The 27267-nt window shown below is 42.2% G+C and overlaps 2 protein-coding genes and 1 long non-coding RNA gene across 8 annotated transcripts in view; 1 reads left to right on the top strand and 2 right to left on the bottom strand.

Annotated features, from left to right (window-relative positions):
* LOC136021807 (uncharacterized) lies at nucleotides 1-12656 on the bottom strand. Its single transcript, XR_010615890.1, has 3 exons — nucleotides 12516-12656; nucleotides 181-282; nucleotides 1-80 (listed from the first exon to the last, which is right to left on the bottom strand). It is a non-coding gene; the product is annotated as an uncharacterized LOC136021807 (long non-coding RNA).
* LOC136021799 (histone PARylation factor 1) lies at nucleotides 3728-21448 on the top strand. 2 transcript variants are annotated; one of them, XM_065694407.1, is made up of 8 exons: nucleotides 3728-3821; nucleotides 14096-14255; nucleotides 15527-15713; nucleotides 16194-16292; nucleotides 17303-17453; nucleotides 18485-18572; nucleotides 19150-19322; nucleotides 21191-21448. In XM_065694407.1, exons 1-8 carry the CDS (start codon nucleotides 3819-3821, stop codon nucleotides 21320-21322), a joined length of 993 nt encoding a protein of 330 aa, XP_065550479.1. In that variant the 5' UTR covers nucleotides 3728-3818; the 3' UTR covers nucleotides 21323-21448. The 2 variants fall into 2 exon arrangements, with proteins under 2 accessions (XP_065550479.1, XP_065550470.1); XM_065694398.1 differs by lacking the exon at nucleotides 3728-3821 and adding an exon at nucleotides 12555-12662.
* A 1404-nt stretch (nucleotides 21449-22852) lies between these two features.
* The window catches only part of CLCN3 (chloride voltage-gated channel 3), a 63194-nt gene continuing 58779 nt past the window's right edge, over nucleotides 22853-27267 (bottom strand). For all 5 annotated transcript variants that reach the window (XM_065694358.1, XM_065694348.1, XM_065694374.1 and 2 more), the window contains one exon: nucleotides 22853-25892. In XM_065694358.1, coding sequence (XP_065550430.1) covers nucleotides 25734-25892 — 159 coding nt within the window. In that variant the 3' untranslated portion in view covers nucleotides 22853-25733. The remainder of the gene's footprint in view (nucleotides 25893-27267) is intronic.

Below are 27267 nucleotides of genomic sequence, written 5' to 3'. Positions count from 1 at the left end.
CTCCACTGAATTACGGCTCCCACAAAGTGTAATCTGCTTTCCATTTGCGAAACAGGTGAACTCTAAAGCTACTGTCAGGACTGAATAGGAGAAAGGAAATAGATAAATCACATGGAAATAAGATTACATGCACTGACTATATGTGTGTAGGAAATGCCAGATACCACATCATTTACGCACTTTTTTCCAAAAGCTCGTGGACTCATTCAACAGCTGTGCTGCATCCCATTAGAGGCAATATCATACAGGCAGAAAGAAAAAACCCATCCTGGGGAAGGATTCCTGAGAAAAGCAAGGAGATGGCAATTAGCTACAAATTGCTTACTTAATTACTGAAGAATAAAATGATGGCACTAATTAATCTTGTGATAACAAACTGATTTAAGAATCTCTGATAAGTACTATTCTTAGTCAGAAATGCTGCCATTTTATTTGCTTTAGAGAAGATGAAACTAAGATAAGAGAATAATGCTCTTTCTGATTTATAGAACTTCATTTCATATAGAACTGCTTGTCTCCAATTACCATGAACAGCCATCAGGTTAAATCACCACGCTTTATTTTAAAGAAAAATAAATATAAATTCTGTATTTAAATTCTTAATTTCTCTTGCAACAGAACTGTCCATTTTGTGCATGTGGGATTTTGCCTCATACTGCAAAACCCATGGATTAGGATTATGATACTATGCATATAATTGCTAATATGATGAGTGTGCACTCAACTGTAGGGCAAACACAACTGTCTGCTGTTGTGCCTTATAGCTGTTTTCAAGTGTATGTACACACCGTGATAACTGTGTCATGATCCTGCCTATTTAAAATTATGTTTCTGCTGCTTTAGTTGACTCATTCGGGATTTTTAATATTCCCCCCCCCCCCCCGCCAATGAAGTAAATTAAAAAACTTTTATATACAATGTCTCCTGAAATGTGATGGGAGTGGAGGAAAAATATATTAGTCATATCACAAAGCAAAGCTCATATATTAATGAAAGATATGAGAAGACAATCATGAAGTTAAACAATAGCTTGTTAGAAAGTTTACAGGTCAAATTTGATATAATTTTGTAATGCCTCTCACATAATTGGTTGAGCATGAAGCCTGCTTTGTACAGGAGTCCCTGCCTGCCCTGTTGGGCAAAATTAAAAGAAATACTGAGGAAAATTTATGTAAATGGCAAGCTTTTCATAGAGTGCCTACTCCACAGATCTTGAACATTCTGCTGTTCAAGAATCACTATGCAGACAGCAGTGCTGGGCTGCACCAGCTACTAGAAACCTCTTAGCAGTCAGACCATCAGGGCAAGGTGGGGACTAGAGAATGGTTTTAATGACAAAGATGAGTTTCAAGCAGGTACTTTGTTCTACCTCCAACTCCCATCTGAACTGCAAGTCTAAATCTCCAGGTTCTCCTTAGATCTGACTTAAGAAATAAGTCACTAATAAGTCAATTAAGTCATTTAAGACACTGCAGTCTTCTCGGCCCAATCGGTCTCCTTTGGATTCTTGGTTATTATCCCGATTGGTATTTCCATCAAATTTGGCCGCTAACAGTAAACACTGCTGTCCTAGTAAAAAGTCTGTATAGTATTAAGAAGACTAATTTACAGGTTTTTCTTAGGAACCCAGCTGATTGGACCAGTCCTTTGAATGACAAAAAATACTCTTGACCTATTCTTTAACCAGGCATACACAGCAAGTGCTTTACTACAGGGTTTCTGTGATATTATTCCACACTTATATATAATCATAGTGTTTGACAAAAACTGTACTCTATTTCATTCAATGGCTTAATGCTAGCTGGTCAGCTGAAAGTCAAGGGAGTCTCTACACATCAGAACAAGAGGTTTTGCTACAACATCCTAAAGTATAGATGCCTACATTCTTTCTTAGGCAATTAAAATAATTACTGATCATAACATGATGCTCACATACAGTAAGGTGTATCATATAGCATTTTTAAATATGCTGGAATTAACTACCACTACTCAATGCATCTCTCTGGAATGACATTGCATGGATGTGAACAGCGGCCCTGGGATATCCGTATGGTTGAATATTTCTGGGTGTGGCAGTAATACCTCTGGAATCATTTCTTGTTTATGTGTACCTAAGTCCCTCAACTTCTGCAACTGCTCAAAGCTTTGAATAACTCCCTATCCTATGTTCACAACATTGTTACGCATACTTTCTGCAGTTCACATTTTGCCAACTTCTTAAACCACTGATTGTAACCTGTTTAAGGGATTAATTACACCATATAGTTTACCATTCCAGAGGACATCCCTTCCTTGTCTGACCACAGCAGTGTTTTGATGATGATCAGGGAAGTAAGTTCATGGAAGACTTCGAGTAAAATACTACAGGAAGCCAGCAGAAAACAATTTTAGCATTTTGAATTCTGTTAGGAGGCACTATGCTTACGCCCTATGTTCTGCTTAGATATCACAGAGATGATAAAGTAATGAAAAATGACCATGTTTTAGTTTTTTGAAAACTGCAAAAACTGTCCTTGTAAAATGCTGACCTCTGTGAGAATTACATTTGAGAATGAAACAAAGACAAGAGATGGAGTCAATGACTATACAAGGACTTTTTCATTCATGTTGCTATATACTGTAGTTTGGTTTTCTTTTAAAATTCATGTTTATTATATTGCTGGAACTACAAACTGCTGCAAAACCCATAATGATGAGTGATGAGTTTGCTTACAGAAGTCTGATCCTGAAAGGTATATTGAACCTACAATTCAGGTTCCTAGAACCTTGCAGAAGGTATCAGAGATCCAAACTTTTCTAGCAAAAGAGAGTTTGATTTTAGGATGCTTGATATTTTAGCTTAAATTCCACGCTGTAGGCTGCATCAACACCATGAGGGCTTTATACATGACTGATGATAGAAACTGAGCATATTGCTTAAATGGTGTATTTAGGTGCTAAAATGGGTAGACAGACACTTTAAAGACACTGAGACTTTAAACAGTTTGCATTAGAAAGTAGGGTTTGGAATGTATTTGTAATATCCAAGATTTATTTCTTTACAGCTGAGACCCTGCAATCCATCAGTCAATGCTGATAGCTTGGTAAGAGCGCATCAACATAAGAGAACAATGCACCATGGTCTAATTATAGCAAAAGCAGTAGTTCAGCAAGAGTTCCTACAAGTCCTACTTGCAACATCCATCCCCTATTTACTGCTTTTCAGTACTATCCTTTTCCTTAATTAGTTTCCTGTAGTGTCACAGAACTATTTGAATGATAGAACCAATATAAGAAGTACTTCTATTCTTTAAGCTAGCCCTGGCAGTGTAACAAAAACAAATAAAGGACTTGCAACTGGCATACTGATGAGTACATTTTCTATGATGAGGTCCCTGCCTAGCTTCCTCCCTTTCTTTTTCAGAGGAAATTCTACACTTGTTATCTCTTCTAATAGGCAACCAAAAACAGATGGGGTAAATAAAAAAAACAGAAACAAGTAAGGGAAAAATATGGAAATTATGCAGGAAAAAAGCAGCTACGGCAAGTTATACTAAATTTCTGGGGGCACTACAAATTCCTTAAGCTGGATGCTGCTAAACAATTCAAAACCTTAAACCTACTTTTCCCAGTTACACCTGCTGAAAACTGGAAGCAGAAATGCAGGGGTTAAATGGTCAGGGAGCAGGTACAGCTGAGATCCTGCAACTCATCAGCCAATGCTGACACCTTGGTAAGAGCACATGTAGGTAAGAGCACAAGCCTTTTAAGAAGAAGTCACACAGTTATTTCCATAGAGTCACAAGCTTCAGTAGACATTGGGCTTTTTCTGCCTTACAATGGTAAGCTTTTTCATTTACAGTTGCTTGTTTTTTTTAATCTGCTGGGGTGAATAATTTTTAAGAGGTTTTATTCCATTTTGCTCTGAAAACAGTGGAAAAATGGAGAGCTTTGTCTAACAATAGCTGGTGTATTTATCTTTTTGCTAAGAAAGCAATAGCTGCTGACTGGTAGTGGTACTAGCTGGGTTGTGTTGAGATGGAGTGCTGGTTGGACTTCTTTATGAAATATGAAAAAAATACTTAAGCTGTGAGGCAGCTGAATGGTAAGAGCTGGGTTATGTGGCTGAACTGTAGCAACTGGCTCTAAATATAACATAAAAATGTCTTGTTCACTGAATTATTTTGTAACCAGTGTTCTTAAGCTTTAAAAGTATCTTAAAAATAGAAAATGCTAATTATCAAGTAGTATTTTTGGTGTAAATACAGAATAAGAAGCAAAAGGAGTGAAGAGAGAACTACTGCCCTGTAGTTCAGTGATGCAAGTTGGAGGGTCTTGCTGTTTGTTGTAAGTGTTGAAGTCGATGATAAACATAAGATAGTTGCTGGTCTTTAAACTAGAAAACTGATCTCTCTGGATGTGGAGAGTTGCATCTATGCAGTACCTCATGAGACTCCTCATTATCTTGGCTTTTTGTGGGGTAGTATTTGTTTAGTGATTTTTGGTAGTGGTGTGAGGTGTTTCTTTTTTGGTGGGTTGTTGTTTGATTTGGTTTTTTTTGCTAACTGGAGGTCTTTTTTTAAATGCTTTTTCTTATTTTGGAATCTGGGGAGGCACAGAGGTATTTTCTCTAAAGCCATCTTGGCTAGCTCATACTAACTGTTAAACTTGGGAGTCCCTAGAAGGGGTGGCACATTAGCTTCCAGGACAGAGGCAAAGCATGTGTATTTTTTTTGCTAGTACCTTATGGAAAAAAAACCCAAAACAAACCAAAAAACCCATCAAAAGCCAAAAACACCCCACAATGAACCAAACAAAAAACCACCACAAAAAAAAAAACCCACACCAAACCCCCCCCCACAACAAACAAACAAAAAAACCCCAAAAAACCCAAACAAAAAAAAACCAACAACCCAACACTTAAAAGTTTGTACTGTGCTGGTAATTAAGTTGGTGGCTTGCAAAGCTGGCACACTGCTATGGGTAGATGATGAAATGCAGTGATTAGGGATATTCATGAGTATACCAAAACTAAGAGCTATGGGTGTTTGTGGCTTATGGAAAGTAGTACATACCAGCAAAGACAAAACTTAACTTTACAAAGTGTCAACAGGAAACATCGATGATGCTGAAGAGCAAATCCTATTGTGAAAGCAGCACTCACTGTCTCTTGGGGCTATTAACCTTTTGTTTGCGTTTTTGTTTTAGGGTTTTTTGGGGGGTTGTGGGTTTTTTTGTTAGTGTTGACACTAGAGCTCTGTAAATAACTTGCATATATTTTGCATATCTGTACAGAAAGTTTTGGGCCTTAGAAAATGTTGGCTAAAATACGAGTAAGAAATATGTTTGCTCCTTGCAGCTGAGGAAGCATTTAAGTCTCTTGTGGTGTGAGGGCCTGGTCTTTTAGACATGCTGCATTTGCAGCTTCCCAGTGGAGTCTGTAGTAATTCAGTTACTGTATTAAGGGCAGATTCAGCTGTGATGTGAAAGCAGCATCAAGCCCTGGGCTGCAGCAGGTCTGCATCAAGGGGGGATGCCAGGTTCTACTTTCTCCCACCACATCCTGATGAGAAGAGGATTATTTGCTGATGCTGGGCATAACCTGCATTAAACAGTACTATTGTCATTAAAATATGCTATAACCAGGGCTTTACACATATTTTGCTGCTGTGGCACTTGTTTATGGTAGTTTATAGTACCAAGACAGGTGAATGGAAATGGGATGACAGAAAACAAAGTTGAATCTATTGCCAGTGCTACCTGTGACGTGTACAGAACCGAAAATGCTAGAGCTGTGCCAGCACAGTGCTGCACCTGAACTAGTCATGCTTTCCTGTCTATGACAGGAAAGCTAACTTATTTGGGAACAGACTGTGCTAATGCAACACAGCTCTAGGCACTGAAGCTGTTAGCTGAGAATGGCACAGTGAGAATACACCAGGTTGTGCTACTAGCTAAAAGTCAACAGCAGAAACCTACTGTACTGTTGCACTAGAAACCATATGGAATGGAAACAACCAAGTAGATCTGAGGGAAAAGCCTTAAATATGAGCACAACTCCAAAGTCAATGTTATGAATCTTAGAGGCAGCACTAAAGTATGCTAACCCCAGCTTTTTTTCCTTTAAATACTTTGTGTATGCTAAGGTGTCAAGAAAAATGCAAAAAGATACATTTCTTACAGAAGCCGCTAAATATAATTGGATTTTTCACCCTAAACTGTTTACCAAATACTCTAGATTTGGGGACTCTCACAGCAGTAATGGCTACAAAAGTTACTATTTGAGAATGGTTTATCTGTGAATGTAAACTACTTCCTCTCAGGAAGTTAAAATCCAAAAATGGATTTACCCTGTTCCTAAAGGAGTCTTGCCAGTCAGCCAGTTATAGCCAGCAAGTGTCTGTTTCTAAAGACCGGATAATAGGAATATAATCAACTTGGGCAACTTTAGATCCTGAGGAAAAAAGAAGAAATCAAGCTGAGTTGCTTGCCTCCTGACTCACTGTAGCCCAAGCTGAAATGACTCGGAGCCACTGTTTTCCACCCCCTCACCCCACTGTCTGTTGGGGGAGGAAACCAAGCCCTATATACTAGATGAAATGTTAATGTCATCAATCAACACTTGGTGAATGCATATTGTTTCATTATTTGTACTGACTGTCACCCTAACATCTGGTGACAGCAGAATGTGAATTGTTTTATATGCCAGGACAAAGCCTTGCTGTTATACTTTTATTTTTCTGTATTGGACCAAAGATTGATTTTTATTTTTTTTTTTTTTTCACTTATTGCCTCCAGTGGCACCCATTTGACTGTACATGCTTTTATCTTCCTTGTCTGTATGCTGTATTTTGTACATATGCAGGGAAGGTTTTAAGGTTAAAAATGACAGATTAAAAGAAGCATGATACCCATAAATGACAAAAAAAAAACCATAACTAGAAAAATTAATCTTGTACCTAGATTACTTGACTCAAAAAAACTATCCTACCAGAAGTAAAATTGGATTAGACCTACTAACTCAAAGGTTCTGCTTTGTTGGGGGAAAACATTTTTGGAGAGGTGTTCACACTAGCAGCCCTTTAGAGGAGTAGATTCTTACAGGAAGACTCTACCTTCCTGGGATAATACATGCAGCTGAACTGTGCCTCGCTGCTCCTTTGAACATAAACAGTTGTGCTTCCAAGTAAGCTACGCAGCTTGCAGTATTATATGTTTATGGCTAATGTAACTGGTAGGTTCAGCAAATGGTCCTACATAAATCACAGTTCTACACAACTGCAGGACTAACAAGTTATTTAACTGGAGAATAGCACAGATATTCTGTGTTCCAAGTCCTAATTTATGTGAGCAGGATGGTTTCCCTATAATCAAAATGGAGCAGAAAGAAGTAAGTTTGGCTTTCAGCAAAGTACTACTGCCACCTTAAATTAATAGTCCGCTGCTAGCTGCCAGATTCAAACAGTGGTTCAAAATGCTGGATTACAGAAGTACCAAGCTGTGAGTTTGCATTCTTGTCAAAAGTAGCTATTGCAAGGCTCACTGAACTGATGCCAAAATAATATTGATCTCTATACTAATATATATAACTAAGTACAAGTGCTTTCACAGCAAGACTACTGTGTATCTTCACTCATTCTGTCCTAAACATTCACAGTAAAAGCAACCTGGAGCCTTCAGGATTTCTCAGGAGATATGTCCTGCAGTATCCTGATGAGCTTTCTTATTTTTTCCCAGTGACATTACTTTTTCTCCACCACCTCCTACTGTACTTTCTTCTTTCATTCATCCTGATGTATATAGCCTACCCTGCAGAATTGCAAGGGGAGCTGGCGGGGATCCAGGACAACCCGTCAGCACAGGCAGCAATGAGGTGGTGACTCAGCAGAGGCACTGTGTGTCTTTGCGGTCTGCTGCAGCGCTACTCACTCCCAACCTTCCCGGAGGCAAATCTTGTCTTTGACATTGAATGTGTCCACAGCTTCCACTCATCCTTATTTTGGTGGAAGGGAGGATGTGTCCTCCTCTGAACCTGAAAACACAGAGCTCCCCTACAGAGGCTAATAACCCAAGGAACAGAAGCTCTGTGTGATTTGAGAATTATTTAAAGCTTAACCTGAGAAGACTGCTGGCGATTTTTTTTTAAAGCAAGTCGTTAAGAATCAGATCTTCACTTAAAGTGCAGTATTAAAACTGTTTTAAAACAGCATCATTTTGCTGCATTTGTGCCAAATTGCATTCTGTATGACACCAGCATAACAGCTGACACATACACAACCACAACTACACATGCTGGGATTACTTAGAGTAAGATTAAACTATCTCGTGTTCAGAAACAAGCTGTCTACTTTTAAAGGGGTTATACCGAATGGTATAAAAGGACATCAACGTGGCCAATCATGTATTAAGATACTATTTGGTTTGCCTTCGTTCATCAACTGCCTTTTTAACGACAAGAATTTAAATGGCTCCCTCTTGTGGCAAGAAAAATGCAGTATCATGGTCTGGCAAAAATTAGTTGAAACAGAAAGTAAAATTTATATATTTACAGCTACCTTTCAGTTGCATATACAGCAGGGTAGGGAAAAACAGAACCGACTGCACCACATCATACTGCTAATGTAAAGTAGACTTTACTGTATCTCGCAGAGATCTCTGTCCTTGAATATAAGTCTCTGGAATATCTGGATTGCATAGCTTAGTTTATTTCTGATGTTTTTCCACATGTGAGAAAAACAAATCTGACCTTTGTAAGGGGTGGGAGGAAAACAGTCAACTCTGGAGGAAGGCTATGAGCATAACAATCAGTGAATGGCAGTGAGGAAGGATAAACTGAATTTCAACAACTTTGCAAGTCGTTCTTCCTTCTCTTTGGTATCTACTAGCCGATAAAGCTTTCACTTGGGCTTTTAAGTCATGAAGGCTTTCTTCACAATAGCTATAAAACTCTGAAATTAAGAACTGAGACTCTGTCATAGTATGGGGCGTACTTTGGTAACTTTGGATATTAAGCCATAATCTTGGAAACTGACAAACTACAGTTTTGGTGACCTCAGAGGGCAAATTAAATGTGTACACAAGATGTATCTACCCTAGCAGTTGAGAAAGCAGGTCTGAAAAGCTTCCTTTCAAGACAACAGACTCTAGATCTGTGGTTTCTCGCAAAATCTGTTACTATAAAGTTGTAAATTAAAAAGAAAAAAAAGGTAATTTTTCTTTGTAGGACTAATCATACGGACAGCTTTAAAGCTTGATAAAGCTACTTGGCAGATTAATCTCTTGAGAGAATCTCCTTTTATCCTGATTCAGAAGTCTGATGGTACAGACATAGGAGGCTATATTTACTAGTTTGAAGGAGGAGGCTTTAAACTACTGTATTGTAAACTCTGCTTCAGCTGCTTACCTTTTGTCATAGAAAGTCTTCCATGTTACAGCCTTACAGGTTGTTAACAGAATGAATGACAGTATGCCTACTGATATCAAATTATACATGCTTTTCAAATCTAGGGCTTGAAAAGTGAGAACCAATTGTTTGGAGGTAAATGCACACAGGTGGAGTTACTTCTTCACAGAGGAAAAAAAATTATATAGCACACAGAATAATCATTCCAAATCTTAGTTTATCTTCTAAGGACTCGTATTGTGGCACCCAACAGTCTGTTTCCAAATTTCAGTGAACTGATGAGGATGGACTTAACTGAAGAGTAAATGAAAGGGTTAAAAACATAACCTGTGTACTTAACCTCAAAACTGCTGAACTGAAAATGTCTTATCAGCTTCTACCTGGCACTAGATACATCTAACCTCAAACATGCAAAATTAGTTTTCTGAACACAACCACCAACATGATCTTAATGGAATCAAGCTAACTGCCTCATATTTCGAGCCTGTCTGGATAGGATGAGGCAACTGACCATTTTATTACCTATTTCTCTCAAAGTACTCATTCCAAAGTTGGTTGGAAGATACCTATGTGAAAGGATTGTAAGTTATAGCATATACACATACATATAATATTTTTTAAAGCCCATTTTACCTTAAATATGGCAAAACACTGCTACTCTCAACCAGTAATCTAGTGGCTAGGGCACCTGCCTGGGAAGTGTGAGAGACTGAGTTCCTCAGCTGGAGAGGTTTTAGTATCTTCCCCTCTTAGATCTTGTCTTTCTCCCCTGGAGTATCACAACACTGCAGGCTCTCAGACTTTAATAGCTTGTGTGGAGAAAAGAACACCAAATAAAAACCCTGCTAATCAACTGATCAATAAACTCACAGGAGGTGTCTTCTGTGAAGTTGTAAAGGCACTCCACGTTTGGCTGTTGAGCCTGGACACTGATATTAAGAATAAACCAACACGAGTATTCTTCTGGTTCACTTGCATTTTGCCAGCATAGCTTTGCCTTGTGAGATATCAGCATACCTAAAATGGGGCCACTACAAGTTTATTTCATGTTTCCATTACTTGTCTCTCAAAGGTATAATGCAAAATATTTTCAGAAACAAAAGTCGATCTGAAGTTTTCAAAGTCTTCCACCTACAAAAATGTTCTGTTTTCTTACTGACCTAAAATAAAGGTAGAAGCTGTCATGCTGACTTCATCTACTTGTTTTGTAGCAGGAACACACACTTGAGACTCTGGGGTAAGGCATGCTTGGGCTATCCTTCCCATGTCACTTCTAATGTTTGTGCAAAGGGTTTCTTTCAGTAAACCCTGAGAGAACAGAAGGGCGTGATAAGCATCTGCAAACCTATAGGTTAATTACGGAATTAACCTCAACTTGCAATAGGGGAAAAGCTTATCCTGAAATAGTAACGGGTGACAGAACGTGGAATTTCTTAGCTTTAATACTGAGCTGGAAAATACTGGTGGTGTCCATTTGCTGCATTTGCAAATGGTGATCCCATTTGCTGCATGAGGCTGGAATTTGTGCAAAGCAAGTTTGGGCATGTAATAATACTTGCGCTGAGGCTGGGGCAGGTATGCCTTTGTTCTAGAACACTTTCCACCAAGCTGCTGAGGAAGATGTCATTCCTTCTGGTGCCATTTTGTGTAGCCTCCACTACAGTTAAGGCACTAGAAATCACGAAGTGAGACGAACACTGGAAATTCTTTTCCCAAAGAAACCTCAGGGCACTACTTCTTATGCTTTTCAGGAAGGAAATTAGCTTGGGGTGTCTGCTCATTTCTGCTTAACCTCAGGTGATGAAACATAATCCATCCCTTAAGGTTTGAATTTGAATCTTAATATTCCTTTCTTATGTGTGCACGATTTCAGTAAGAAAACAGTTTAATATGTAGATTTAAACAACAGTCCTTCCAGCTGAAGGAGCCCATTTTGTCACTGGTTGTCCTGCATCCACACAGTATCAACCCATGGTTTCTAAGAAGTGCCTAGTTCTTTCTACATACAGGAAATAACATCATCAATCAGGATCAAGTCTCCTGTGAATGCTGCGTATTAGTACTTGATAGTGATGTCATAGATGCCCTTAAAATTACCAAGCTTTTGTGTTGGTCATATAACTCTCGATGTCAGCAGTGGTTTTCAAAGGCGCTACATCTTATTCCTAGACCTAAGCTAATAGTCTATTCTGCAAGTATTTACAGCTTTAATGGACTGCAAGATAAAACCACTGAATTTATGCCATATATGCATCTTTGCTGAACACACACTGCATACCAGAAAGAATTCCTGTAGCTTATGCTTCTTTAAACATACCCACTGCAATCCAAATTACTGAAACAAGAAAGTGAAGGTCTATATATAACCAGCTTCCCACTGCCTCCTGTGCTATTGGTGTTCGAGGCCTTTTCCTATGCAAAGCACTTCAGCAGTATACTTAAATTGAGAGGAAGTTGCATAATATGATCATGTGCTTTTCTAAACTGAGGAGTGTGTCCCACTTGCTGCATGTTACACACTGCTGCCTCGATTTGCTTATTGGAACAGAAATTACACAATGACATTTTTACATTCCTGGCAGCTGTCAAATGCTGAAGAGGAGGCTGAGAGGCCTGGGCTTTGTTTTGGGGTCTTTTCCCCTCCTTTTCCTGTGTACTGAGAACTAGTATCGCTTCCCCTCTTTTGTATACCTTTAGTTCTGAAGTGAACCATTCCATCTGATTCAGGTAACTTTTTATCTGTGTCTCGCCCCAATATACTAACTGAACTTGTATTACAGGAACCACACGTAATGTAATTAGGGTAAAAAAAAATATTCCAGTCTTGACAGTGTCTACGGGCAGCCCTGAGGTGACCGAGCCTACCCCTGAGGACACACGGCTGCTGTGCGCCATCGGGAGCTAACCGCGCTCCTTCTCTCCCCGCTCAGACGCCGCGGTGCCTGCTCCGGGCCGGGGCCCACACCGCCGCGCCCGCACTACCCCTCCTCCTCTCGCTCGCAGCTCCGCGCAGGCGCCGATGCGCACATACAGAGCTGCGCACCGCCGTCCTAACGGCGCTTGCTCACCCTGCCGCGAGGCGCCCCGCCACCGACCCGCTCCACCCCCCCCCCCCCCCCCCGGCGCCCGTTACCGGCACACTGCGCGCGCGCGCCCACGCCTCGCCGCCCTGCGCACGCGCGGAGTTGCGGGGGCGCGACCTCGGAAGCGGCGGGGCGGGCGCATGAGAGGCGTCGGGAAGCGGCGGGCGCGCGGCGCGGCGGGCCCGGCCGGGCAGCAGGTGGCCGTGGGCGGCGGGCGCGGGGCGGGGGCGGCGTGAGGGGGCCGCGGGCTTGCTCCGGGGCCCGCGTGGGCCCGGGTGCCTTGGGGGAGCGCCGGGCCTGGGCCGCTCTGCTCCTCGTCCTGGCGTGCCCCGCGGCCCGGGGAAAGCCCCGGGCGAGTCGCTCTCCGACGCGGGAGCCGCTCCTGTGTACCCGGGCTTCTGGCCACCGCGGCGTCCCGTGTGCTGCGAGCAGCGACAGCCTCGGTGCCTCGCGTGTCTGCGGCAGGGGGCGGGTGCTGCTGGTGCAGCCACCTGTCTGATGGCAGCCTGCTGCCGAGGTGAAATGTGCCTCGTTGTACTGCCCTGGCAGGGGAAATCATCATGTTCTTTACACCAAGGGCAGAATGAGACCCAGCAGCTCTTGGAGCCTTACACGGGATGAGGAGTTGAGGTTACCACCGGAGTGGTGCGTGTGCCTGGGTGGATCATTTCCTAGCCTGTTCATGTTACATCACTTGTTTTAAAACTATTTAATCCTTAAGCTACTTTTAAGAGGCTGTGCTGTAGATTACACCAGCTCAGATGCTGAATTGAGTAGTTCACATAGTGCAGATTTGGAATACTTTTGTAGTGTCACTTAACCAAACGTGGCAAAATAGCATCCCTACTTCCAGCTCTGTAAAACACATGGGTTTATTGGATGCAAGTTGCTGTGTGATTGGAAACAGTCCTTTCAAAATCACGTAGAACTTAGATGAAACTTTGGTAATGCTTAGCCCTTTGCTTGAATAACTAATTGAAGAATGGGGCTGACTGAGGGGTTGTAAATACGTAACCTTAAAGACCAAACCTTAGGCTTTGTTAGCAGCTATAGAGAAAAGGAAATTGCCAAGATAAGCTTTGCCAGAACCGCCCGGGGGTTACTGATATGAGAACGATCCTAAAACAAAGCGATGAAGAAATTACCACCAGGGGTCCCAAAGCCCACTACCACATTTTAATGTGCACGCAGGAGGCCTTCTCTAAAAGCGTGATGTAATGTATGTAATTTCATGAATACGTGTGTTTAAGGACAATACAGTCACAGCCTGGTTGGTGCTTGGAGGGGCAAACCCCCACGTCTCCCAGCACCTCAATAAAGAACCTGCTTGTCAACTTAAAACTTTGTTGGCGAGTTCCTGGAGATTTCTCTGAATCACTAATAAAACTGCTTCTGTTGGTTATGCTGGCCCATTAATATCAAAGCAGCAGTTGGCAGTGTTTAGTGCATGTCTCCAGATAATGCACTTTTGAGGGAATCTGTCCAAAATAGATGTTCTAATCAGTACATAAATGGTTTAAGTAACAAGCGAGACTTAATGCTCCTTTTTTAATACAGAAGCTTTGTAAAATCCTTTGGTAGAACTGACGGCAACTAATTAACTTTGGGTTTGTTGTTTTTTAAACTGCAGTGTGAAAAAAATGGAGATATCAAAAAGAGAAGGTCAAATCAGGCAGATACTGCTGGCAGTCTTCGTCAAGAAGCAGAAACATGCTATCGGCTTAAGCTGCCTGAAGACTTCTACCAGTTTTGGAGGTTTTGTGAGGAACTAGATCCTGAGAAACCATGTGGTGGGTTTTGAAATGCTTTTTTCATTTTCTGACTTTCATTCTCAAAACCAGCCTGAAGACAGGCCAACTGGAGCTGCTCAGATGCTTTCTAATCACAGAATCACAAGCTGGTTTGGGTTGGAAGGGACTTTAAACATCATCTAGTTCCAGCCCCCCTGCCATGAGTAGAGACACCTTCCATTTGACCAGGTTGCTCCAAGCCCCGTCTGGCCTGGCCTTGAACACTGCCAGGGATGGGGCAGCCACATGTTCTAGTGTCCCACCACTCTTAAAGAACTTCTTCCTAACGTTTAATCTGCATCTCCCCTCTTTCAGCTTAAAGACGTTCCCACTTGCCCTGTCACCGCATGCACTTGTAAAAAGCCCCTCTACAGATTTCTTGTAGGTCTCCTTTAAGAACTAGCAGGGTGCACTAAGGTCTCCCCAGCCTTCTCTTCTGCAAGCTGAAAAAGCCCAACTCTCACAGCCTGTCCTCATAGGAGAGGTGCTCCAGCCCTCTGAGCATTCTTGTGGCCTCCTCTGGATTCACTCAAGCAGCTCCACCTTACACTTGTGTTTGGGGGCCCTAGAACTGTACACAGTGCTTCAGGTGGGGTCTCACAAGAGCAGAGTAGAGGGGCAGGATCACCTCCTTCGACCTGCTGGTCACACTCCTTTTGATGCAGCCCAGGACACAGTTGGCTTCCTGGGCTGTGAGCGCACAGCTTATGTTGAGCTTTTTGTCAACCATCACCCCCAAGTCTTTCTCCTCAGGGCTGCTTTGTCCGTTTCACCCCCAGCCTGTATTGATACTGGGGGTCGCCCTGACCCAGTGCAAGACCTTGCACTTGTCCTTGTTGAACCTGATGAAGTTCACATGGGCCCACTTCTTGAGTTTGTCCAGGCCTCTCTGCATGACATCCCTGCCCTCCAGCACGTCCACTGCACCACACAGCTTGGTGTTGTCAGCAGACTTGCTGAAGGTGCACTCAGTCCCACTGTTTCTGTCATTGATGAGACACTAAGTTAGTATCTCAGTACGGACTCCTGAGCGACGCCACTTGTCATTGATCTCTATCTGGACACTGAGCTGTTAAACACTACTAACGAGAAGTATAATAACTGAACTCTTAAAACTGTCTGAGTAGAAGCATGTCTCAGCTTTCCTTGTCTGCAAAACAGAGTGTTTGACTGTTCGGATTTCTGGAAGCTTTTGACATCTTAGTGACATAGGACTTTGGTTTAGATATGCACCCACCAGAAAGTGAACCACTTCGTGCTTTGCTTTTCAGATGCACTTGCGTCAAGTGTTGGACTTAGGCTGGTTGGGCCATATGATATTCTTGCTGGAAAACACAAAAAGGCAAAATCAACAAATCCGGACTTCAATCTTCATTGGAGGTTCTTCTATGATCCCCCAGAATTCCAGACTATACTTGTTGCAGATGGCAAAACACAGTATCACATGGGATATTTCAGGTATTTATATATGCTCTTGCTGGACTGTAATTAGGTGTAGCTTTTTTGCCTCTTTTTTCCCACAAGACAAGATTTTAGAGTTTTGCACTATGACCAAACAACAATCTCTCTCTCCTGTAGCAGGATATTAACACATGGGTTGGTATCATGTAGTAAAAAGGATCACAGATACTGGAGTTGAAGACTAGATTTAAATACTCATTGAACTAGCCCCTAACCCTCATTAACCTTTAACTCTTGCCATGATACCTAGGAAGCGAAAGTCAAACCTTATAAGGGGAATGTGTGTTCTCTCTCCATGTATTGATACAAGTTCCTTTGAAAGCCGTGCTGTAAGGCTTTAGAGCTTTAGGTCTGAGGGTGTTTGATGTTAGGTTTCTGAATGAGACGGCAGCATGGTGAGGAGGCAGATTAATCCGACTTTGAAATACGAGAAGTGGACACAGCTTGACTATTTGTGTGGTTTTTTTTCATAAATAGGGATGTTCCAGATGAGCTTCCAGTGTGGGTTGGTGCAAATGAAGCTAAGAAGAGCTGTGTGATTTCACAAGTTGGTGATAATGTCTTTGCTGCAGTCAAGTAAGGTCCCTTTTATTTTTTAATAAAGGGTAGAGTGGAAGAGAAACTATTAATTGGGACACATGAATAACGCACCTAACTTACTACCTACCTACCTTTCTCAAGAAATCCTCACTCTTCTGCTCATGCTAGCAATTTCTAAGGTACTCTCAAAAGCATTAATAGGCTTCTAGAGCCTGTTTTGTTTTTACAAATGTGTTAATTATCTCATTCTTTATATATTGGCAAGGATATGCTCTATAGGAAAAAAAATGCCCACCAGCTATGTTAAAGTATTTCGTAAGTAGAAAGGGCATCTCAAACAGTGGTGAAGGAAACCTGGCTATTGTGCTAAATTAGTATCTTGTAGCTGTTGGTTTTGCCTACATAAAAATACGTAATTTTCATGTATAATGAGTAGCTACAAGAAGTACCATTTCTGACCTGAGGCAGGGTAACATTTGTGTGGGCATGTAATTTGCTATGATTCATGAAGGTTTACATGGTCCTGCATTATGAATGTAAACAAGAGATTTCATCAGCTGTCAGTAAAAAAAATCGAAAGCTTTCTAAGGACAGATGTGTCTGTAACTGAAGAATAGCTTCTGCAAAAGAACCCATGTGTACAGCAGAGTTAAATGAGGACATTTGTTTTGAAGGCACCATGATGAACCTCATGAATATGTATTTGTGTGTGTGACTTGGATGACAAATAGTGTGTACAGCACTGAAGCAGCAAACTGAGTTCTTAAGATAGTAAGATGAACAGCCACTGAGTTCAGGAGAATCTTCAGCACCTGCAGATTGCATAAACTATACTGTAATGCAAAAAAGGTGGGAAATGCCAAAGTACCACCTGTGACAAACTTGTTTAATTTCCTGTTGTTAAGAGGCTTGCGTTCCCAAGTCTGTGTGTATAAATAAACCCATGACTGCTGATCTTCATTATAAGATTTGGAGGTTTAGTGATTAGAAGGCTATATGTTTGTTTTCTGTTAAGCTCTTTTAAGACGTGTTTCTTCTGTTTGCAGATTATTTTTGTCAAAGAAACTTAAGGAAGTGACTGATAAAAAGAAAACTGCTATTATGAAAGACATAGATGAAAAACTAACAAGAACAGCAAAAGAGCTGGGTTACTCTCTGGAACAAAAAACGGTGAAGATGAAACAGAGAGATAAGAAAGTATGACTTTCCTGATCCACTGGAGAGAATTAAGTTCTGTTACACTTCTTAATTTATTTGCTTGTTTCTTTTATTTCTTTTCTTTTTTTATTTAATTCCTTCTAGTCAGTAGGGATGCTTTGTTTAGGAATTTCCAGGGCTATTCAGCACTCTCAAACTTTGGGAAAGGGGAGATCAATACAAGTGTTGCAAATAATAGGATTAAATCAGAACACTTTATTCTTGTAAACCATAGCTTGGCATTCCCATTAAAACAAAAGCCAGGGATATAATAAAAAAACCTATAACGAATGGGGAGCATGGAGAAAACTGCTGTGAAGTGAATATTCTTGTAAACAGTTGGGTTGGATCTGTTGGAAGCAGAACCATAAAGGATGATATGGGTAAGAGGTTTTTGCATATCTGTCAGAAATAATTATAGTAGGAAGTGACTAAATAACTATAGTATGGTACTACACAGGTGACTACAAGGATTTCTAGATAGGGATGCTGGGGAGGGACTCTTCATCAGGGCCTGTAGTGACAAGACATGGGGTAACGGGTTAAAACTTAAACAGGGGAAGTTTAGATTGGATATAAGGAGGAAATTCTTTCCTGTTAGGGTGGTGAGACACTGGAATGGGTTGCCCAGGGAGGTTGTGAGTGCTCCATTCCTGGCAGTGTTCAAGGCCAGGTTGGACAGAGCCTTGGGTGACATGGTTGAGTGTGAGGTGTCCCTGCCCATGGCAGGGGGGTTGGAACTGGATGATCTTAAGGTCCTTTCCAACCCTAACTATTCTATGATTCTATGATTCTATTTCAGGATGTGACTGAAATGGAGTTTGCAGTTCTTTTAAACTTCAGTACTCAAAAGTAACTTCCATACAAATAAAGGAATTCCAGGACATGAAATTAATTTCGTGTCCTGGAGCCTGGACACTATGTTTAGGTTTGACCACCAGCAGCCAGGTGTTAATGCTGTTAAGTAAGGTGAGAAGTTTTATGTCACATTTTTAACTTGGAGCACTGTATCCCATTTCCTGTCTCTTTAGGTGGTGACCAAAGCATTTCATGGAGCAGGCCTAGTTGTTCCTGTAGACAAAAATGATGTTGGATACAGAGAACTTCCTGAAACAAATGGTAAGTATCTTGGTTACTGTATTCGTTGCTTTACTGAACAAGCCTCAGTCATAAAGCCACTATGCAAAAACCAAACATATTTCCTCCTGGAAAGAATATGAGTGGTTGGAGTAAAAAGCAGAAGTCTTAATACTTCGAGTTCAAGTATAATTTTTTTTTTTTTAATGACTCAGATGGCGATCAGTGAACCATGCAAAATCAGAAATAATAATTCCTGAAGGAGTAGTTTAGATGCTTTTCTCTTTTGTATGGGCACAGCCATGCAGGAGGTAGATTCAAAAAACCTGATCTGTGTTCAGGGATTTGTGGATGTGTTTCTCATCCTTCCTCTTCTCCCAGTGTTCTAACCGGAATCGGTTCCTTCACACGAGTTCACCACACAAAGCTTGTCTCTTTTATGGGAAACTGGGATGGGTGGGCATAGGGCAAGAACGAGCAGCAAAGGAAAGGGGGGAAGCTCTTTTACCAGCAGCTCAGGGTGTGCCCTGTTGATGTCATGTAAGTATGACACATAGGTATGTTTTCCCCACAAAATACCTCTGTGCAACATTGAATTTCTTCCTTTTGTGTTTTGCAGCTAATCTGAGGAGAATTTGTAAGGCCATTGTTGATGCTTCCACTGATGATGAAAGGCTGAAGGCCTTTGCACCCATTCAGGAAATGCTGACCTTTGTTCAGTTTGCTAATGATGAATGTGACTATGGGATGGGCTATGAACTGGGTATAGACCTGTTCTGCTATGGATCACATGTGAGTACCACAGCAATCGTATGTCACAAAATTACCTGGTGTTTTTGTGCATGGACTGGGAGTTGTTCTGTGTTGTAGATCTTGATTCCCAACTCTTGCATGATCGTCTCTAAGAATCATGGAAGTCTACAAGAATACTCTTAATTTGTCAAGACTGGTTAAAAAGCTACACTTAAGAGATCATACCATGTTAAATTTAAAATTGCTTGTTTGAAAGCACAATCTTGCAATTCACAAGCATTTTAACAGCATATAACTGTTGTGATTGGATGTAAGACAATGAGTTCTCATTCAAGGCCTAAAAGTGCAGAATGTCTGACCCAGAGACATTGAATAACTGTAGCCTCCTGTCCTCAACTGCTTGTGTAGGCACAAGTGCTATATTTAGCTAGGTTAGGAAACAGACTGATGTTTGTAGTAACCCCAGCTGGAGAAATCTGAACCTCAGCCAGCTGCTCAGCTCCAGGGAGAGCTGCATATGGCTGTGTAAGAGACTTCCCAGTGTGTGTCTTGTTCTGGCTCTGTTGGCTAAGGATGTCATAAATAAGCTGATGGACTTACCAGCACTTAGTCACATGTAGAAACTACACTTAATGCTTTTTGTGTGTGGTTAGCCACTGCCCTGATGAAAAGGGCCATGTCTGTAATAAATCCATACCTAGGAAATAATGTACAAAGAAGCTTCAACATCACTGTACAAGAATGGCTGGTCATAGAAAAACCCATGAGGAAGAGCTGCTTTTGGTAAAAACATGATTGGCTAAGGGCTGCTCCAGCGTGTCATGTGGAAAGGTGAAAACCTTGAAGTGCTAAATGTAGGCCCCCAAAAAGCTGTCCTAAACACCAGTTAAAATACTCAGCCATTGAAACAAAGGAAAATTCTCTGATCTTTCCACAGAGTTGAATTACCGATGTGTTTCTTAGGTTTCTTGCCCTGCAGCGCTTGAGAATGCGTTTTGTTTTCCTCTGATACCCTATTTATTTTGGACCCTTCAGCAACTTGCTGCTTCAGCTGCTTAATTCCTTTGTGCATCAGAAGGGGCAGTGAAGACAACAGTTATTTCAGCTGGCAGAGTAAATGAAGACAAAGCCCTGTCTTTGATGTTTTGTGCTTCTCGGCACATGAGATTAACCACTGACCAACTCCTGCCATGACAAATGAAGTCTTCACAGTGCTGTGACATATCCTGAGAGCTATCTTAGGCAGCAGTTTGAAACAAAAAGATGTAATTTAATACCTTTTCTAAAGAGAGAAACCTTCCTTCATTTTTCTAGTTTAGTAAACAGACAGAAAAACCAGTGGCTTCGCACACAGCTTGCAGCAGGGCTTGTTCCCAGTGTTTTAGCCTGTCTGTAGATACTTTGAGTTTATTGGTTCTGGTTGGACCCTGGTTGTTCCTTGCTTACAGAGCCAGAAGGAGCACCCACACTGTAGCTGTAGTGCAAGACATGAGAAAGAACCTCTTCCCCCTCAGATGGGAGATAATAGTGGTTGCAAGTACAGTAACTGTCACAAATTCTAAATACTCTTGTTCACCGGAAGCACTGAAATGGCTCCTGTATGTACCATCCTCATCCCCTGGAGCTGTGGAGTGTGACGGGATGTGGGGCTTTAGCCAGAGGCTGGGCAGCTGTGGGCCTTAGTGATAGCTGTCATCTTGTGTACTGCTGAAGACGTATGCCCATGTCTCCCTACAGCCCTTGAGGTAACCCAGCTTGACCTTGCTGTGGTGGTTACTGATGTACCGTGTGTATGTGGTTCTGCAGCTGAAGAGCGCAGCCTGCCCCAGGCGCAGCCTGGAGGCGCGCTGGCTGTGAGGGCAGAGGCACTGACGGCCGGCCGCTCTTGTTTTCCCTCTCGCCCGCAGTACTTCCACAAGACGGTGGGCCAGCTGCTGCCCCTGGCCTACACGCTGCTGCAGAGGAGCCTGTTTGCCGACATCATTCAGTCGCACTTGGCCAACCGGCGGGAGGAGCCGCTGGACCAGCTCGCGCCCTGAGCCGTCTCGCTCGCCCCGGGGCGGCTGTCCTCTCCGTGTCCCTGTCCGTGTGTCCGTGTGTCCGTCCGTCCGTCCGTGCTCTGTTGTACTGCGCGGCCCTGCGGTCAGTAAAGCTTTCCTAAGGCAGGCGCCTGATCCCTGTGTTGCTGCGAGCCCCGGGGGCGTCAGGGGATGGTGGTGGCGCATGCGCGCAGGGCAGTGGGAGGGGAGGACCATGCTGCAGGGCAGCGCCGGCGCACCCGCCCGGGAGCGGGGACGCTCCGAGGCAGTGAGGCCGGAGGCTTCCGGCCAGCGCCGGGTGCCCGCTGAGCAGCAGCCCTGCGCCGGTCCGGCAGCCTCGGTCCGCAGAAGCGGTGGCGCGGGGAGTGCCGCCCGTGCTGTGCTCGCTGCTGCCGGGGCAGCCGGCGTTACTGCGCCGCTGGCCGTTACGAGGTTACGTTTCCTAGAGACACGGTAGGCGGGGGGCGGCCCTTCCGTGCATTCGTTGGTGTACAGTTGGAACCGGCCACTTGGGTGTTCCCAGCTCCGTTTCTTTGCTGCCGGTATACAATTCGAGTCTGCCCTAGCAGGGGGGTAAACCTTCAGGTACAGCAGTGTTCCCTTCTGCGTGAAAACAAGCCACTAAATCGGCTCCAGCAGCTGCACCTGGCCGTGGGTTACCAAGAATCAGATGGGATTAAAAACCAGCTGACTGATGTTACCAGGTAAGTTAAAAAAAACACTGCAGCTGCGGCCTTGGTAGTGAGAGAAAGCCACTCCCTGTTTTCAACTAACCAGAATCGAGATCGAAATGAATTGTTTCCAAGCTCCTTGATCTGCTGCTTATTTCCTGCTAGTGCATGTAAGAGTTTCATCCTTGGGCAGCTGCTTGAAGTAACAGTCAAAAACCAGGGGAGAACAGTGCCTGCTCTGTCTTGCAGGCTGCCAGTGTACAGTGACCTGTCCTGTAGCAGGTCACATCACTGCTGCTGCTGACAGCAGCACTGACTGACAAGGATCACAGGCTTGTAGCAACATGCTTGTATTGCAAAGTTGTCAGTGTCTTTTTAAGAAAAGGTTTGTACTTCCAAATGTCCCATCCAGCATAAACTACTTCCCAATGCAGGCTGAGTTCTGCAAAAGTGTCTGCAATTTTAAATAAAAAATGCAATCATGTGCCACATCTACTTTGGTATATCTGACACCCCAACCCCTTTCACTCAGCATAGAAGTGTTCCATTTATTGAGACAGAAGTGCTAGCGTATATGGACACTTCCATGGGCCCAGAATTTAATGTTTTATAACAGGAGGTACTTCCTTGAAATTTCAGTCTTGCTCCTCCTTACTTTTTAGGTTCCAAGTATAAGCGACCTTTATATGAATGCCCTGTAACTCACAGAAGTAACAAGAACTCATTTTGTTCTTTCATCTGCTTACTGGCTTTGTATGGAAAGTTTCTACCGGTTAACTTTTTCCCAGGGAAAACAGATACAGAAATCAACACAAATACTGGTGATGAAAACGACAGCAAAACATGACAGAACAATAAATGGTCATACAGAAGTTTTTAATGTTTGATTAAATCATCACAGTAATCGGAATTTTTACTGCAATGATCTGCAGCTCTACCACACTATTATAAATAAAAACATTAAGATCAATATTAAATACAGCCCTAGGCAACATCACAGATTAACAAAGAATGCATTCTTCATGAACCAGTAACTGAATGGTTTAAAGAAAACCTAAAAAAATGCTGACATTTCCCCTCCCATCCACCACATTCATGTTTTTCCAAATTGGTAACTTGAGTAAGGCGCTGGAAGCTGTACGGTTGAGAAGTTGTGTTGCACAGCACAGGCAAACAGACTTCATTATAACAACATCTGAGGCATGTTTTCAATGTCAACAGGGAAAACTCAGCAGGTAAGAAAAGAGATGCACAATTTCTATGCAGCACTTGGCAGCCATACTGAAATTCTAAAACACGGCACGGGTGTGAACTGCCCTTCAGATGGTCTGCAGAATCATGGACAGCTGTGTTCTATGAGAACATCAGGCAGCAGAGGTTTCCAACTGGTTTAAAACAGGGTTTGTAGGTGTAGTGTGTTTGTATTCTTACACTGTATAAAAAGGAGACACCAGAACTCGGCAGCATGGACAACTTGCAGAGCTGCCTCTGGGAATGGCCACATCCTGCTCATTATGTAGCTTCCTCTGCAAAGTTCCTTCAGGCTGATGTTGCAACAGAACTGATTCTGAACCACAAGCGCTGACTTCATGTGGAGGAATACAGCTGGTTCTGCAGCCCTCCCACCTTAGCACAGCTCAATGCCCTGGTTTTTGTTACTACTGGGGCAGATAACCATGAGCCCACTGGCACATTTTGCTTCCTACTGGTTCCTGTTGCTGCACGAGATGAGATGATGGCTGTAGACGGCAGTTTTATACCCAAAAAAAACTGGTAAAACAGCAGAGCACTTAAGCACAGGCATTGTTTTAGATTTGCCAAAAGTACCAGAATGCCAATTCAGTATCTTATTATACTTAAAATCTACCAAGTACTTTTCAAATAAAGATATTTGTGGTAACTCTGCTGAATGCCTTAGAGATACCTCGGACTGTTATTTTGGACTTTTACCATTTATATGCTTACAACTTTTGCAGTCTTGGGAGTGTAAAAGAAGGAAATTTTACCTAATCCCATATTCTAAAGCATGTTTGTCAGCGGATTTCTTGATTCTCCCCCTGCCCCTGCACTTGAGGCTTACAGCATGTTGCCTTTTCTCCTCTGCATGTGCTTGTGGCGGCTTGTTCTAATGACTATGGAACAATCTAGTGATGGGGAAAATGTTAGGGACCTGCCAGTTCACCTGCCAGCACGTCTGCTGCTGCTGGATGTTAAAGTCCTGCCAAAGTTTCAAGTACTAGATTCGGTTCTGCCCCGCTGCTCACCTCCTGTAGCTACGTATCATTTACACCTCTATACACTTGGAAAAGAAAAAAGTCAAAAGCAATCTAATGCTTACAGTTGCTTTCCTGCTATTATTTTTAAACCCTGCAGTTTTTAAAAATAAAATTTTACTATTCCTGTTCCAGTTATCTGCTAGTAAAGGGAAAAGGAAACCTCAAGGTAACGGCAGTGAGAGTTGTATCTGAAAATGATCTTGCGTGTGTTGGATCATAAAGAAACCATTTTGTTTCAACCCTTCATCTAGTTGTAAACATTTTCTAATCCTCTGTTCCGTGCAGAGGATTATGAATTATTCTATAAAATCACATTAAAAAGGTAATTAGTTATGTGAGATATTAACTGATTCATATTTAATAATTTTTAATCCATACAAATATAAATAAAGAATGGGAAAACCTCAAGAAAAATAATATACATTTAGTGCAAGTTATGAGTTACATTTCTTCTTACCATGTCAGCAGTGGAACAGCTTTTGTGGAGAAGAGGAAAATAAAAATGACCTTTCCCAAATTTTCGGGGGGGGGGGGGGGGGGGGGGGGAGGAGGTGGGGGAAGATCTCCAGTGTAGCATGCAGTTTTACCAGATACACGTATACAGAATTGTTCCAGCTCTTAACTAGTAGAATAGCAGTATTTATCCTTATACTGCACACCATTGGTATATATCATAGTGTTTTCAATAATACAAAAAATTGCATAAGACCAGGTCACATTATTGATATTTTCTGCAGCAAAACCAGTATCTTCCTTTGAAACGCTCATTTTGTCCAGTTTTAGTTCTTCTCCTACCCCAACGGCACATGGGTTGAAAGGAGCCTTGCACAGTTCTCACAAGGTATTACCTGTTCAGTCTGGTTTTGTCGCAGTGCATCTGTACCGCCCCAAGCATTTCATGATGTACAAACTTACACGATTAATGGCACAAGAAAAACCTCCCTTCTTGTGATCAAACCTCAGTAACTCACAGTACATCTCAATATGAGAAACAACTGCTTCGAAAGGGCACACCAATTTTAAAGAGGCTTTGTTACGGCTCAGGAGAGAGAGAAATAAAGCTCTTCTGGAATGTAGAAAGGTGACATGTAATAATTAATACATTTCATGACTTAACACAACAGTTTCAATGGTGAAAAGGGCAAGACCTTTCAGTCTCCATAAGATGGCTCGAATCGGAATGATCCCTCCAGAAACAGGGATTAAGAACACATCTCTTCAATGCTGAAGTACCAGGCTGGGGCTGGAGAATTGTGCCACCTCGCATGGCTCACCCACTGCACTATCATGGCAGACCTGATGCCTCGGGACGCATCCAGTGCAGGACAGCAGCTCTCCCTTCCCATGCTCCCATCAGCCTTCCTCCTCTTTGCCACATATTCCCCCAGACCAACTCCTGATTTCCAGCAGCACTGTCACACAAAAACCCAGCTCTCATCTCTGATCTTGGAAGCATCCCCCAGACTAAAGTGTTGTGCTATTCAACAAATGAACCTCCTCTTCCGTTTCCTCTCTCTCCTCAGCTATGGGTTTCAGTTGAACATTATTGAGGCGGGGTCTTGGTTTGCCGTCTGGGCCATATGACGGAGGATATCTTTTTTTGTTATAATGCCAAGGAGGCGCCTGAAAAGCATAAATGGAAAATCGGCATTAATCCAAGCAGGAAAAAATAATAAAGCAGAACAAATCTGTAGCCAAGTCCTTTTTGTTGACAGGAATAGAGCAAAAGTAAAAAGCCTGATTTTCTTATTTAGACAAGAACATTTTATTAATTGAAATATTGAGGAACCACCCGTTTGTTAAAAGACAGCAATGCTGAGACACCCTATCGGATGGTCTCTGACAGCTGTAGTCTGGTTTGATGAAATACAAGGAATACAAGCAGAGCCCATGACAATTTTTTATTTAACTTTTTGTGTCTACAAAAATAAAATTTTGATTAGCGTATGCCAACAAAAAAGTAACAAAAGAGGGACAAAGAAAAAAGAGGCATGAAAAAGAAGTGATATTGATCCCGTTTCATAAGGGAGGCATGTTCCAACCTAGCCATCAGAAGTAACATACCGCTTGATGGCCCAAAATCCTGAGAGCAAATCAAACTCCCCTTCCCTCCATTTATAATTTGTAATGATCCTGCCAGTCTGATTCACTGGCTCAGGCTGAACGTGTTCATAAGAGCACACCATATGGGCCACGGAGGTTTTGTAACTCAAACACGTTAACCAGGGTTTGGAGTTCACTCCTTTAGAAAACAAATTGAGAATAATAAAATAGACTTTTCATTTTCCAATTTCAACACTGTGCTCTTATGACAGGGTCTTCATGGCTTTATAATTGTAACTCTTCAAAATACCAAGGTTGAGACTGTCCAAAAGGATAATATCACAGGAGAAGCAAAGAGCAGAATGAATGAGCTGCTGCCCTCGTTACTGTGGTTAGTACATTTCAGTTTGTCATATTAAAGGACGCATGAAATACTTGTGAAATATTAGCATAAAATGAGAACATAATTAGCATGTTTTGCACATAAGCAGCTAAACTTGGTGGGCATGTTTAGTAGAGAGGTAACTAGAAACCATGTCCAAATTAAGGCAAAGTCTACCATCTGGCTAAGGTTAGTTCACAACATCATGGTTAAAACAGTATCCATCAATCAATCGATTGAAGTCAACAGTCAGTACAGTAGCTGCCACTTGGTGGCTTAGGGTATCAGTGAACACTTTATAAAGGAGTACATGAATTGCTGCAGGGAACAGCAGCAGAATCACAGAACTTTACATAATATCACAGAATTCACTAAAAATAAGAGTACTTTTAGAAATACCACATTGATCAAGGGGGATTACAGGGAAGATCTAATGCTGCAGTACATTAAAAACGTGCTGGGGTTTGCTTCTCAAAAGACAAGACACTTTGCTATCTGACAGCTATTTAAAGCTGTCAAGGTCAGAAAAATAAATTGGCATATACGAAAATCTTAATTTGCATTATTAGTCAG

The sequence above is a fragment of the Lathamus discolor genome, chromosome 1 (genome assembly GCF_037157495.1).
Source record: "Lathamus discolor isolate bLatDis1 chromosome 1, bLatDis1.hap1, whole genome shotgun sequence".
Lineage (NCBI taxonomy): Eukaryota > Metazoa > Chordata > Aves > Psittaciformes > Psittacidae > Lathamus > Lathamus discolor.
The sequence above is the reverse complement of the archived record's forward strand: the minus strand, read 5'-3'. Positions and strand labels throughout refer to the sequence as shown.